At 47.4% G+C, this 14,766-nt stretch overlaps 2 protein-coding genes and 1 pseudogene across 3 annotated transcripts; all 3 read left to right on the forward strand.

The window, feature by feature from the left end:
* Positions 1-779: 779 nt before the first annotated feature.
* LOC146765178 (feather keratin Cos1-2 pseudogene) lies at positions 780-9,058 on the forward strand (annotated as a pseudogene). Its single transcript, XR_014950228.1, has 2 exons — positions 780-1,359; positions 1,725-9,058. The product of XR_014950228.1 is annotated as a feather keratin Cos1-2 pseudogene (transcript).
* On the forward strand, positions 1,746-2,060 carry LOC110483423 (feather keratin Cos1-2). Its single transcript, XM_021553349.3, has one exon. It carries the CDS (start codon positions 1,746-1,748, stop codon positions 2,058-2,060), a length of 315 nt encoding a protein of 104 aa, XP_021409024.3.
* A 20-nt stretch (positions 9,059-9,078) lies between the features above and the next one.
* On the forward strand, positions 9,079-14,749 carry OR6F1 (olfactory receptor family 6 subfamily F member 1). The gene is made up of 2 exons (XM_085562014.1): positions 9,079-11,353; positions 12,641-14,749. The coding sequence occupies exons 1-2, from the start codon at positions 11,264-11,266 to the stop codon at positions 13,583-13,585; spliced, it is 1,035 nt and encodes a 344-aa protein (XP_085418140.1). The 5' UTR covers positions 9,079-11,263; the 3' UTR covers positions 13,586-14,749.
* Positions 14,750-14,766: the final 17 nt, after the last annotated feature.

Consider the following 14,766-nt stretch of genomic DNA (forward strand, 5'->3'; position numbering starts at 1 on the left):
AGAGGAAGGGCAGTAGAGGAGGCCACTGCAGCTGTATCCCCCGTCAGTGCTGCATAAAGGGGAACAGTCACCTCTCTTGACCTCCTGACAACACCTGGTCTAATGGAGCTGAGGTTACTGTTGGACTTCTTTGACACAAGGGAATTTGCAGTTTACCTTGTTCAGTTGCATGAGTTTCCCATCAGCCCATTTCTCCTGCTTGCTGAGGTCCCTCTGGATGCTGGCCTGACTCTCTGATGCATAAGCCTCTCTTCCCAGTTCAGTGTTGTGTGCAAACCTGCTGAGGGTCCACTCTGTCCAGTCAGCCACATCATCAGTGAATTGGTAAACAGAACCCATCAAGTCCTGACCATTTGGATGCACCACCAGTCACTAGTCTCCAACTTTATTTTGTACTGCTCATCATTGATCCCTGTGCCTGGCCAGTCAGTTTTCATTCTACCTTGCTGTCTGCTCATACAACATCAACAGTTTCTCTGTAAGGCTCCTACAGGAATCCACACAAAAGTGCCAAATGCTTTGCTTACGCCCAAGTAGAGAAGATCCACCATTCTTTCTTCCTCTCCTGAGCCTGTCACATCACCACAGCACTTTATCAAGAAGGTCAGGCATAACTTCCCCTTGGTGAAGCCCCACTGACCTGCTCCTGGTGACTTTCTCATCACTGACATGCCTTCATTAGGAGAGCTTTCCAGGACTAGTTGCTCTATCACCTTCTAAGGGGCTAAGGTGAGACTGAAAATGCTGTGGCTCCCTGGGTTCTCCTCTTCTTCTTGAAAACAGAAGTGGCACTTGTTTTGCTCCAGTATCCAGTCACCATGCTCAACTGAAGGTAACCAAGAGTTTTCTCCCCTTTTCTGTATCCCTTGTGCATGACAGGAGAAGGCAAAGCCAGCCACCTGAATTGTCCTGGGCTCTGTGTTTGGAGGGATACAGTCAAAGCCAGGAACAAGGCCACTTCTTTGAGACAAAGGCCCCTAAGATCCCAATAGAGTGACCCAGACTGACATAATTTACTTTTAATGTATTCCCGTAGCATGTGGCTTGAGTCCTGTGCTGACGCTGATGTGTTTTGATGCAGAAATGCTTGGGCCTCTCATCTTGTCATGCAAAAGATGCCTTCATTGAGGAATGTGCCAGAAATAAAGCAGGAAGCGAAAACACAACCATTTAAGAAGCCAAACCACAGCTCACAGCATTACATGAGATGTTTTGCATTCAAGATGAATTTGTCAGAAAATGATCACCTCTAGAAGGGATACCTCCGGCAGCCTGAGTCAGTAAAGTCCATGGTGAAAGCCAGCCCAGCTCTTTGCTCTCTCATGCCCATTCTATTGCCTTCTTCCCCTTGGGAACCAGGTGAGCCTGAAACCTTTTCTCCCTCTCTGCTTTCTCTAAAGGGAGTTCTCACCTCAATGGACCCCTCAGCTGATTCCAGCTGTCTTCTATGATGGCTCTTGGGGCTGTTTGTTATGGGAGAGAGAGGTGGTGAGAAGGGAATGCAGGGAGGCTGGGATGGTCATCACTTATCATCTTGGGGCCTGGGCAATGGCTGCATAGGAGCTTGTGGCCTTTTTTAGGCCCTGGCAGGATGAGGCCAATGAGCCCTCACATTTCTGCAGAACCTCCACCTCGTGGCCCTGCATGTTATTTAACTCCTGATGTGGTGACAGGCTGCTCTTCATGTATCCTTATATTGTGTATCTTCCCTGACCTCTTTCCAGGTGCCTCTCATGCCCCAAGACATGTCCTGCATAGAGAAGTGCCAACCTTGCTGGCTCTGCCAGCCCTGCGGCCCCACCCCACTGGCCAACAGCTGCAATGAGCCCTGTGTCAGGCAGTGCCAGGACTCCACCGTGTTCATCCAGTCCTTTCCTGTGCTGGTGACCCTGCCCGGCCCCATCCTCAGCTCCTCCCCACAGAACACCGCCATGGGATCCTCCACCTCAGCTGCTGTTGGCAGCATCCTCAGCTCTCAGGGAGTGCCCATCAGCGCTGGGGGCTTTGACATCTCCTGCATCACCAACTGCTATGGTGGCAGCAGATGTTGTCCCTACTAAAGCTGCTGTCAATGGCCTCAGATAAGGACCCCCAGCAACTCAGAACACGAAGCTGGACAGAGGATCAAACCTTTGTGTCATTGTTTTAAGAGTAGCTGATTATCACTAATTTGCCTTGCCACAGCAAACTTGAATGGATCAGCCTGAGGAAGGGGATACTGGGCTCTCTGAAAACTTAGCAGTGCCTTCCTCTCCTTTCTTTCACTCTCACACTTTCTCACTCTTGCCTTTGTTCTCTACTGCTTCAATCAAAACCAGCTGTGAGAACCCCAGAAACCAGCATGCAGGGGCATACTGGACTGTGTCCTGTTGTTGGGCAAGTAAAAAGTTTCCCTTTGGGAACTCTGCTACAGGAAAAGGATAGAGATTCTTGGCTGTTTCTGCTCCTCTTCATACCTGGAGCCTCTACTTAGAATTAATTAATTCTCACCTTTGTGTACATTTGTCTAGGTTTGAAAAGACAGGAGTCTGTGAAGGAAGGCAAAAGCCTCCTGTGAAATGGAAAATGTAAACCCCCTCCCTCCAAATTACCACAATTTAACAAAAGGCTCTCAGGCAAAGATATTTGAATGGTAATAACAGTTCTTTACTAGGAAAAAAACTAAATAATAATAATAACAAAACCAAATGTAATTAGTACAAACTAAACTAGTGAGGGAGTCAGAAACCTGACATCCTGAGGAGTCAGGGTGTTGGGAATAGTCCAGTTAAATGGTGTCTGCTCCTCCTGGAGTGGCAGATGAAATGCTGCTGAAGTGGTGATCTCTAGAAGGGTGTCGTTTTCTCTGAAGGTCTGGTAGTAGTTGGGCCTGGTCTTCCTCTGGGAATTCAGCAGAGAAGCTGCTCCTCTGGGAATCCAGAGAAGTGGCTACCAGTGTCTCCAAAAGTGCTGATTTTATGCAGGTAGGAATGCTTGGCTCCTCCCTCTGGGTGGAGCATCTCACAATGGGATGATGTCACTTTACCGGTCATGCAGTGAGTCATTGAATAGTCTATTAACAGAAGATATCTCCCTGGAGGGAGACATTGTTCTTGGAAGAGATAAGAAAACTGCCCAACCTCCAACAGATGGCAATAGAATACATGCTTATCTTACAAGCCAGGACAACATTAAAAACTTGATGCAACCTTTCCTGTGTCTTTTAGCTGTCTTTCATGTGTACACTGAGTGCTGAGCAGAAAAGCCATTAGTTGAGGGGCCCAGAGGAACCCTTCATCATTCTTAGTGGCACTGGGGGGTTGGACAAATTGTAATGATTCTTCTTTCCAGCACTGCTTCCACACATTGAGGCAGCATAGAATTTCACAGAACTTTGGGTTGGAAAGATCTTTTAAATTTCTCCTACTCTAATCTCCCTACAATGAGTAGTGACACCTTCCACTAGGTTATTCAAAGCCCCACACAACCTGACCTAGAACATGTATAGGGATCTATAATTTCTCTGGGCAACATATTCCTCTGTATTACCACCCTCTTTGTAAAAAAATTCTTCATCGCTAGTCTGAATCTACCCTCTTCTAGTTTAAAACTGTTTCCCTTGCCCTGTCACAAAATAAAATCTGCTAAGGTATTTCTTTTAAGCCTCCTTTACATGCTGAAAGACTGCAACAAAGTCTCCTCAAAGCCTTGTCTTCTCCAGACTGAATGAGCCCAATTGTCTCAGCCTGTCCTCACAAGAGAAGTGCTCCTACCCTCAGATCATTTTTGTGGCCTCCTCTGGGCTTGTTTCAAAAGATCCAGGTCCTCCTTCTGCTGAGGACTACGGAGCTGGAGGCAGTATTCGAGATGGGGTCTCAATGTAGAGGGGTAGAATCAGGAAAGAGTTGGCTTCTTGGGCTGCAAGAGCACATTTTCAACTCATAGCCAGTCTTTCATCCATGAAGGAAGACATCCCTAGTTATTCCACTGCCAGTCCTTGCCTGGCTGTGTCTCCTCTCAGAAATACTACTTGGACTGAAGTACATCATACAATCAGGACTCCTGAAAACTGCTGTTCTCTAGAAGAGAACTGTAGACATGTGGGAAGCCCTGAGGAGGTCAGCATTTCCACAAGTTCTCAGGGAAGAATGCTTCTCTTGCTTTGTGTGAAGCTGTGCAGGGCAAGAATGCTCACAAGCGAAAGAATGGCAGGAATTGGAAATGGGTTAATAGCCTTGGAATGGTCTACATTCCCTACTCCACTACTTCTCTCCTCCATCCCCTGATCCAGGGGCCATGGTCAGCGTGCCTGGTCACGGGCAGCAGAGACAAATTCCCCATGCCGCCCTCTCCGCCTGCAGCACAGCCTCTGGCCTGGCTCATCTGGTGTTCCTTGTGGGGCTGGGGTGTTCCCAGGGCAGCAGTGGCATCAGCTGCGGCAGGCCCCACGCTGGAGTCCCCCCTCCCTTTGAAGCCAGCACGCAGCAGGTGAAGCCAGCCCCGGGACAGGGAGCGGTGGCCAAACACACAACAGGGATTTGTTCTGCCCTGTCTTGCCCCAGGACAGAGAAGCTTTCCTGAGGCCCAAGAACTCTATGGCCTCACTGGCGTCACAAGCCAGCCACAAGTGCACTTCTCCCCCAGATAGTCTGTGGGAGTCAGAGCAGAGTCAGCAGGTAACCCCAGGACAGGGAGCACCAGGACCAAGACCACCTAGACCCAATTCAGCCATGGCCTCAGCTCCACTTCAGTCCCTGCCAGGGGCTCTGTGACAGCCCAGGCCTGTCCCAGCTCTGCCCTCTCAGTTCCTGCATCTGACCTGAGCTACTCTTGTTCTCCTGACCTGGCCAGGCCCCTTCACCACCCACAGCAGTCCCAGGATGGATCCTGTACATGGACCTCTCTTGAGTCTTGCCTTGCCCTGAGCCCCAGCACCAGCTCTGGCCCTGGCACTCCTGCCCAGATCTGGCCCTCCTGGGACCTCCTGCACATCTTGTAGAACAGATTAGGGCAATAATTGACAGACACTTCAGGGGCAGTATTTTCTTCTAAGATAGAGGTCTGAGATGGACAAGATCTCTTCCATTTTCTCAGTAGAGGTGCTTCCCTCAACAACTGGCTCCCAAAGGCCCACGTTTCCTCAGGACTGGTGGTGAATACACATCCACAGCCTGGAGAGCACCAGCCAGCACTTTTCTTGCACTTTTTCTCTGCAAGGTTTTGACTCCTATGGCTTCCCTCCAAACAGTGATCCCTTTCCTGAAGAGTCATGGCCTTTTAAAGCACATTTCTATGTATATTGCTTCCCAGAGGATGGTGTCCCTCCTCCATGGCCTGTGGGTATGACTGTGTCTTTGCCCTGCGCCACTGCAAAAAGGGTTTTCTTTTTGAACAGATTTGCAAACATCATTCTAGCAATCCAGATTAAAAATTATTGGATGATGATTTTTGAAAAATATGAAGGTGGATCTTTCCCATGACCAGCTACCCAAAATATGTTTCAGAAGATTCAGACGAGCATCTCTTGTAGCAATTTTCCCTAATGTATTCTTTAAATAAAACTTATAACCCAAGCGTGGAAGTGTGTGATCTTTCAGATCAGACCTGGTCAGGCTGCTTCACCCCACTCCATTGTGTTTTTTTAATTGCACATTAAAAAGAAAAAAGTTTTACTTTTTTAAAAAACAACTTCCTTTCCCACTCCACACATCTTATAGTTAAAAGGGTTGGATTGGATGACCTTTTAAATGTCCCTTCTAACCTAAACCAACCTATGACTTCTTGATTCTATGAACATCTTAGTCTCACCAGGACACATTACAGGGTAAACTACTGTGTTTAGGGATTTTTCTTTTATTAGGTGCTGTATGTTACACTTCTCAGCCATCATCAGTCACTTTCAGTTGCTTCCAGAAAAGCTGGTTGTTGTCCCATGACAGAAGATGTGACAATCATCATGGGTTTCCATAATAACACTTGATTCTCTTGGTGTTCTTTTTGGCTCAATAGGCCACGAGACTGAAAAGCACAGTGGACTAAATCAAGCAGACTGGACCGTTTAATGTCATCTTACTTGTATAAAAAATTTTCATTGTTCTCCCAAGAAGAAATAGATTTGTGCTGCCCTTGTTTACCCAGGAGCACCTGCTCATTCTTACAATACTGTGGATGCTGCCTTTCAGAGGAACATTGACAGGCTGAAGAAATGGCCTGACAGGAACCTCCTGCAGTTCAGCATGGGGAAGGGCAAAGTCCTGCATGTGGGGAGGTGCAGCCCTGTGCATCAGTACATGTTGGGCACCCCTCAGCTGTAAAGCCCTTTTGCAGAAGATCTGGGATGTCCTGCTGGACACTGAGTTGATGATGAGCCAGCAATAGGCCCTTGCCTCAAAGAGAGCCAAAAGTGTTCTGGGCTGCAGTGGAAGGAGTGCTACCAGAAGGTCCAGGAAGAAGACTGTTTCTCTCTATCCAACACCAGTAAGGGTGCTCCTGGTGTACTGGTTCCTTTTCTAGACTCCCCAGTACAAGGGAGCTATGCAAGTGCTGGAACGAATTAAATGAAGAGACAAAAAGAGGATGAATTAAATCACAGGAGCATCTCTCTTATAAGGAAAGGCTGGGAGAGCTGGGACTCTTCATTACAGAGAAAAGGATTAGATGAATTTTACTAACATATATAAACACCTGAAAGGAGGCTATGGTGCTTTGATGCTGGCTGGATGCCAGATGCCCACCAAAGCTGTCCCATCACTCCCTCTCCTCAGATGACAGGGGAGAGAAAACACAAGAGGCTTCTGGGTCTAGATGAGGACAGGAAAGATCACTCATCAATTACCCTCATGGGAAAACCCAACTCAGATTGGGGAAATTGATTTATTTTAATCCAGTCAGCATATGGTAATGAGGAATGAACCTAAAATCTAAAACCTCCTTCCCCCCCACTGCTCCCTTCTTCGTCAGCTCATCTTCACTCCTTATTTTCTCCTCTCCAAAGGGACAGGGATTTGGAGTTGTGATCAGTTCAACACATCTCTGCAGCTCTTTTGTCCTTAGGGGAAGGAACTCTGACACGCTTCCCTTGTGCCAGCAGAGGCTGTCTCCCATGGGAGACAGTACCCCATAAACTTCTCCAATGTGAGTTTTTCACATGGGCTACAATTCTTCACACATCCTGCCTGCAAACTTGTGCTAGCATGGGCCTGTCACTCACAGAGCACAGGTCCTGACAGGAGCCTCATTCAGCGTGAGCTTTTACGGGGTCACCTGGAGCACCTGCCTCCCCTCTTCACTGAGACTGGTGTCTGCAGGTTGTTTCTCTCACATCTTCTCTCACCTCTCTTCTAGCTGCTGTTCCACACTAGGTGTTTTCTCCCTTCCTAAACATGTTATCCCAGAGGTGTTTCCACTACTGCTGATGAGCTCAGCCTTGGTCAGTGGCGGATCAGTCTTAAATCCATCTGGTGTTGGCTCCCCCACAACCAAAACCTTGCCATGCAACCCAAATCCAGAGGGTGCAAGGTAAAGAGAGCCAGGCACTTCTCTGAGGTGCCCAGTGATGGGACCACAGGAAACAAGCACAGGCTGGAACACTGGAAGCTCTGTGTGAAACAGGAAAGCCCTTCTTAATGTTGAGGGTGACCAAGCACTGGCTCACATTACCCAGATGAATTGAGGATTCTCCCTCTTTGGAGCTAGTGGAAGGACATAAGGAAATCTTTAGGAGCAAGAAAATGAAACCCAACAGTGCAGCCCAAATGCCTGAGATTCTGAACTCAAATGAAACCTGGAGCAAGTTGGGAGGCATGAAGGAAAGAGCCACGGCATATAATTTTCCAGTGGTATCATGGCACATCTTTGGGTGACCAGTCAAGAGTTGAAGAGCTGGGAGCAGCTGCACCTCTTCCAGTCAACAAGGCCACAGGCAACACCACCAGTGAGCTCCAGGCCAACCTCATTTCCCTGCACTGTACCCATCCAGCACTTGAGCAAAGGATTCCGCAGACACTGACACATTCCTGCCCTGGAAATCCTGAGGCGTCTCAATCTCAGCACTCAGAAAAAGCCTCCATGAAGAAATGTCTATGACATAAGCCAGGAAATGAAAAGGTGGCAGCATGGAAAACAAGCACCCAGACCATGTTATTATCTGGGATATTTTCCATACATCATGAGCACCTTAGGAAATGATCACTTTCATAGAAGCCACCTCTGGGCCTGGGGCAACACAGAGTGACTATAAAAGCCAGCCCAACTTCATGCTCTCTCATCCACTTCTCTTGCCTCCTTCTCCTTGGAACCCAGGTGAGTCTAAAGCCCTTTCCCCTATCCTTTTCCGGTGAAGAAGATGTGTGTTCCTATAGCCTGTGAGAGCATCCTTAGTGATGCTGCTGCTGAGGGATCAGAGAAGAACTAAGGTCTGACTTCGTGTCAGAATTTGGCTTAGGGAGCTCTTTAATGAAGAAATAAGGTGACACTTTGCAGTACTGTGTCAGGATGAGGATGAAAACCCCTTTCTTTCACTGCCCAGTTTCTCTCTTCTGACTTGAGCAGGTACCATTGCAGTTCTTGCAGTGGGATGATGGACTCATGGCTGATGGCTCCCCAAATGTGCCTCCTTTCCTTCCCTTCCCTCTCTCTCAGGTACATCTCCAGCCTCAAGACATGTCCTGCAACACCCAGTGCCGGCCCTGCCAGCCCTGTGGCCCCACCCCGCTGGCCAACAGCTGCAATGAGTGCTGTGTCAGGCAGTGCCAGGACTCCACCGTGTTCATCCAGCCTTCGCCCGTGGTGGTGACCCTGCCCGGGCCCATCCTCAGCTCCTTCCCACAGAACACCGTGGTGGGATCCTCCACCTCTGCTGCTGTTGGCAACATCCTCAGTTCTGAGGGAGTGCCCATCAACTCTGGTGGCTTTGACCTCTCATCCATCACCAACCGCTACGGTGGCAGCAGATGTCGTCCATGCTAAAGCCACTGGTGCAGCCTTCACAAGGACCCCCAGGAATCCAGAAGCTGATGCTGGACTGAGGACAGAGCTCCTGGCCATCGAATTCAGAGGTGCTGAGCAACCAATGCTGCCCTTCTGAAGAAGGGCAGGTGGGGCTCTCTGAAACCATGGCCAGTGTTTGCTTTCCCTGCCTTACTGTCTCTTCCACCTCTCTCTTGTCTTCCATACTTCTGGACTGTAAGATTTTCAGAGCCTCTCTGGGGGATCTGCTAACCCCTGTCCACTGTAGGGCAGGCAGATGGATGTCCCATTGGTTCTCCAGTGGCTCTCCAGTGCCTGTGCCAAAGTGGGCACAGACTTTCTGCAGTTGCATGTGGTCTCTCACCACCACCACCAGTTTCCTCCTCTACAGAGGAACTAATTTCCCACTTCAATGACAATAAAGCTTTCTGCATCTCATCCTCAGCCTCTGTGTAATATTTTTTGGTATCCTTGTCTCAAGGTGCTGAGACCAAAAGATGTTGCCATGGTTGGTGGAGGAAAAGGTGGGGGCACAAGTAGACCATTGATTATTCCCAGAGGAAGGGGAGGGTGGGAAATACAGAAGTGGGGCCCATTCAAGCACTGTCCCTTAGAGCTGAGGAAGACATCCCTGACTTTTCCAGAGACAGCAGAGATCAGGCTTAGCCTTCCAACATTTCTGCTCAGATACGACTCCTTGGTCTCAGAGCATGTCCTGAGGATGGAGAGTACAACCCATCTTCGGGACCAGACCTAACAGTCTCTGTAGACTCTTCCCACAGTCACTGATGGGCCAGCAGGTCACCCAGGGGACTTACTCCATCCCAAAACAGATGTTCCAGGAAATGGCAAGAATCATCTTTCTGGAGACACAAATCCTGCAGCTGACCAGTGGTGGCCTCTGAACTCCCCAGCTAGGACAAGCTCGGAGCAGGGTCTGCATACCTGGTCATGTGTTCATGGCTTGCTTCTTTAAGCAATCACAAGTGAACTCACAGGCTCCAACACCTCCACCACATGGCTAAACCCCACATCCATTTCCATGGATAGGACAGACAGCAGCCATCATGGTCAGCAAATAGGCTCAAACTGAAAACTTACTCCCATTAGCTGTATCTCCACCCCAAAACAAGTACTGGTCAGTTTTCTCTCAACCACACAGAAGCCTGGGACACAGGACTTACAGAAAATGTCTCTGCCAAGTCCAGCACCTGTGTGGTGGTCCTGAACAGTACAGACAGACTCTCTCTTGAGGTGAATCTAACTCAAGATGTCTAGAGGACAAGAAGTGTGTGTATTTTTGTGTGTGTGTGGTCTAAGACAGCTGACTAGTTTATCTTGAGTGCCAACAGAAGAAAAAGGTCTGTAAGGCCTGTATTGCCTGATCTGTAAGAGACCATTTTTTCTAAGAGTAGAACTAAGGCTTGAGAGTGCCTGTTTCTCTCAGCTGATGATGAATGGAGCAAAGATGAGTACCTCAACAGAAGACATCTTTTCTGGAGTCAGGGGAAATAAATTTTCCATTTACTAATGTCTTGTCCGATTTTGAACTTAGATTGTTACTTAGTTTTTCATTTCAGTTGAAGCTGCAGACAGAGGTTTTAAATGCTCTGAAATGAGGTAGGTGAGCCCCTTACCTTACAGTCTGTATTCAGGTGCCCATAGCTGCTTTTAGTTACTTCTCACCCTGGAGGTTTCACCACCCTCTCAGCACCAAATGCTTGACCCCAGTGTCTTGGAACATGATTATTTCAGACATCTCCATGTCAGCTGAGTTCCTGACAAGGCTCTCATACCACAGCTGCAGGTAGGAGGCAAACACCCAGCCTAGCAGCCACTTAGGGAATTGTATTGCTGTTCTTTAATTGGCCTGTGTGAAGAGAGAGTACTATTCATCTCTGAGAAGCCCATAAGGCCTCCCAGAGGTCAAATTCCCTGCAGCACACCAGAGGGAAAACAGAAAATAGTCTCCTAGGTGTGGCCAGCTGGAGCTTCATTGTGTTAATGAGGTGGGTGTGGGGATGTTCTTATGCTAATAATGCTGGCGACTCTCTGGTGTATGAGCTCACTATATGAAGCTAAACTGAAGAGAGTTTACGCTTTGTGTGTGTGCACACAAAGCTCCTTTTAGTGGAATTACATGGTGTCAGTGAGAGGGAGAAGATCAGGAGTGGAAGTTGTCAGATCCTACTGGATGGAGAGGAAACCAGGTCAAGCAGTTGCCATCAGCTTGAAGTGAGTCAGCAGGGGAGAGCTGCTCATCCACACACCTTCACCTGACTCCAGAGTTCCCCCCCAATAAATCTACTTCTTTCCAATGCTCTCCATGAGCCAAGGGGACCCTGGCTATCTTGGGAGGACGGTGCATGAAAAAATGTCATTTGGATCATTTCCACTGGAAAATCTGGTGAGTGAAGCCTGCCTAAAACATATAGCGCAGATTTCCAATGCCTTGCATGTTTAAGGAGAGCTTAAGGAGAGCTTAACCCTAAGGAGAGCTTGTTTAAGGGAGATTTCTTTACTCTTTAAGTACATGAGATTTCTGATATATGTTGCTGTGGAGAAAGATAGGAGAGAAAGAGATGATTCAGATGGTGATTTAGTTCATCTGTCGTCCACATTCACCTGAAAATATGTTCTCTCTAGAGAACTGATCAAGAATCCTCCCTTGTCTGCAGGAACAGTTCAGCAGAGCTACCTTTAATGGCATTCAACTCAGAGGATTTTGCCTGCAGCCACTGAGGCTGAGTATCTCTGTCCAAGTTGAGATATCTGACATCTAGGTGTTCACAAGACTCCTGCCTTAGACCTCAGCGACAACCTGGCACTTCTAGAGGGCTTTCAGCCATGCTTTTAAAACAAAATGAGCCATATATCCCTCATGTTTTTTCTCTGCCTATGAAGAAAGAAGGGGGTAAGCTGAGGAGCTGAGATAGGAGTATTTCACCATGGATATTTCAGCTTGGTCAGCAGAAATGCTTCCCCTGACTCTGAAATGGCAAAATTGCAAAGAGGTGAATCATAGCCCTAGGAGCTATGCTGAGTACACATCAGTGAGAGAAATGGAGGTATTTGCAAAAGCTTCCAGTTCTGAGGCTTGGAAGAAAGCAAGTATAGGAGACCTTGAGCAGTGACTGGCATATTAACCTGCTACCCTGTGTGGCTGCAGCTCAGTCTCAATCCCTTGTAATAAACTGACATAGAAGAAGTGAGAAAAATTTCTTGCAGTGTCACGTTTTCATGACAGTATTTGTATTCCTCAGTTGCATTTGATGTACCACACCTCAGTATTGCCTGCCTTGGAGACTATAGATTATATTATTGCCTTGTAAGAGCTTTTCCCATAGCTGGAGTCCCTCAGTCTGGTGCCCATAGTTTCCTAAGTGGGATTTTCGTCTCACAGAAGTGACTACATTCCCCATGCTGTAAAGGAGGTGCATGATCTGATAGATACTTCCCCAAGTGTTCATTTTTTGGGATACACCTGATTTTCAGGGTTAGATCTAGTTGTTCAAATGTGTTTCATCAGGGAAAGATTTCTATGAAAATTTAAACATAGTAAAAGTGCCATTTTCCCATGCTGTGCACCAACTGCTTTTTCAGGAATGTTGACTATTTTTTTTTCACTACTTGTAGCATCTGAAGGACCAGCAAAAGCATGCAAACTTTGACAGAAACTTTTCTTTCTTTGCAGACGGACCACAACTCTTGGAAGTACATGGCAAATGGGACAAGTGTAAAAGAATTCATCCTTCTTGGCTTCCCAGGCATATGGCAATTCCGAGTCTCCTTTGTGGTGGTGTTTGCACTGATGTACACCCTGACAATAATAAGTAATGCATCCATCATAGCCCTTGTGTGGAGCAGCAGCAACCTACACACCCCAATGTACTTTTTCCTCTGTAACCTCTCCTTTCTGGAGATCTGGTACACCACAGGTGTTATTCCCAAAGCCATAGGAGTCATGCTGGGGACTAGCCAGACCATCTCCTTCAGTGTCTGCATCCTCCAGTTGTTCTTTCTTTTATCTCTAGGCTCCACTGAGTGTTTTCTCCTGTCTGTCATGGCCTATGACCGCTACTTAGCCATATGCTACCCCCTGAGGTACAGCTCCCTCATGAGCAGTGCCCTCTGTGTTCGCCTGACACTCAGCTCCTGGCTGGGAGGTTTTTTGGCCATTTCCCTGCTGGCCTTTCTGACATCCAGGCTGACTTTCTGTGGGCCAGATGTCATCAATCATTTTCTATGTGATATAGATGCCTGCCTTGCCCTCTCCTGCAGTGATACATGGCCTGTGGAGCTGGCAACCTTCCTTGTCTCCATAATTGTTGTGGTGGCCTCCTGTGTGGTCACGCTGGTCTCCTACATGTACATCATCTCTTCCATCCTGCGGATCCAGTCAGCCCATGGCCGGAAAAAGGCCTTTTCCACCTGCTCTGCCCATCTCAGTGTTGTCATGATCTGGTATGGCTCCACCATGTTCCTGTATGTCAAGCCATCACCCAAGAAGTCTCTGGATCTGAACAAAATTGTGAATACCTTTAACACAGTGGTAACTCCTTTATTGAACCCCTTCATTTACACGCTCAGAAACAAAGACGTGAAGCTCGCCCTGGGACGGGCTTTCCAGGAAAAGTGATTTTTCACTTTTCATCAGTTGTACAAACAGATTAGTCCCTGTCCTCCCATAACTTCTTCCCTGCAGAAGATCCCCTCTGAAGTGTAGGTCTGTGTGGGCATCCCAGGCAGTGAGAAGCCACCAATTCCCCAATGAGCTCCTATCACCTTACAGCCATCTCTGGCTAGGCTGAGCCTCAGTTCTGCCCTCCCATCACTCTCTGTTCATTCCCAGTTAATTCAGAATGCCTAACAGTCCTTTAAAATGCCGTTCTTGGAAAGGGTCACAAGCCCGTCCATAAATATTTCTGTAACAGAAGGAGTGGTATTCCCACAGGTTTCTACCCCAGTTTGCCAAGTGCTTAATTTTGTAAGGGTTTGTCTGAATCTCCTAAAGAAATCCCAGTAACTTTAGGAAACATTGCTTTAGGAAGTACACATGTGTTCTCCATTTAGCCTGATGTTTTGTGATGTATCTACGCCACATTCTTGTAGCTATTTCATCAAATCATACTCTGATTCGAGATAAAATTGGCAATGTCTGATACCTCTACTTATAGCCATTATTCCTTGCATAAGACTGCAAACAAAATTTGCATAATTCCTCTTCTTTCCTCTCCTTAGTGTCTGAATCTACTCTCTTATTTTTAATTAAAATTATGCAAAATGGTGTGCTTCATACTAGATGTGTCAGGGCATTTCCACATCTAAAACCCCACATAATTTTTAGCAGTACATTGTTCCACCCATTTTGGGCTTTGTTGTGGAAAAACATTAATGTGATGGGCAAAGCACTTTAAGTGCAGAGCTGTGGAAGGCTGGCTGGGAAGCAAGTCTCTCTTTACACTCATTGGGAGAATATTAGCACTTCCAAACAGCACTTGCCTTTACCCTCCTAATTTTCATTTCAGAACAGATTAACCATGTTCTCCAAGCTTTTCTTTTTGCACACTGACAGTGAAGATAGTCCAGGTAATCACTTCATAATGCGGCATCAGCTTCTCATCATGGTAAACAAACCTTTATGGAGAGTGTGGGATTAATTTCATCTGAACATAGAGCTCTCCAGTTGAGATGATTGAGTCTGAACTGAACATCTACTCCTTCCTTCCAGAAGCAATGGCACTTCTGGAGGAGATTCACAAACCTGAATCCACCTGGGCACTTGGCACTTAGTCCTGTATCCCAGGCCCAGGCACCACT

The sequence above is a fragment of the Lonchura striata genome, chromosome 27, assembly GCF_050655825.1.
Source record: "Lonchura striata isolate lonStrDom1 chromosome 27, ASM5065582v1, whole genome shotgun sequence".
In the NCBI taxonomy this organism is placed as follows: Eukaryota; Metazoa; Chordata; class Aves; order Passeriformes; family Estrildidae; genus Lonchura; species Lonchura striata.

Coding starts and splice junctions, on each gene's coding strand:
- LOC110483423 (XM_021553349.3), top strand. CDS start 1,746: ATGTCCTGCATAGAGAAGTGCCAACCTTGCTGGCTCTGCCAGCCCTGC.
- OR6F1 (XM_085562014.1), top strand. CDS start 11,264: ATGCTCTCCATGAGCCAAGGGGACCCTGGCTATCTTGGGAGGACGGTG. Junction 11,354..12,640: donor CATTTCCACTGGAAAATCTG/GTGAGTGAAGCC, acceptor CTTTCTTTGCAG/ACGGACCACAACTCTTGGAA.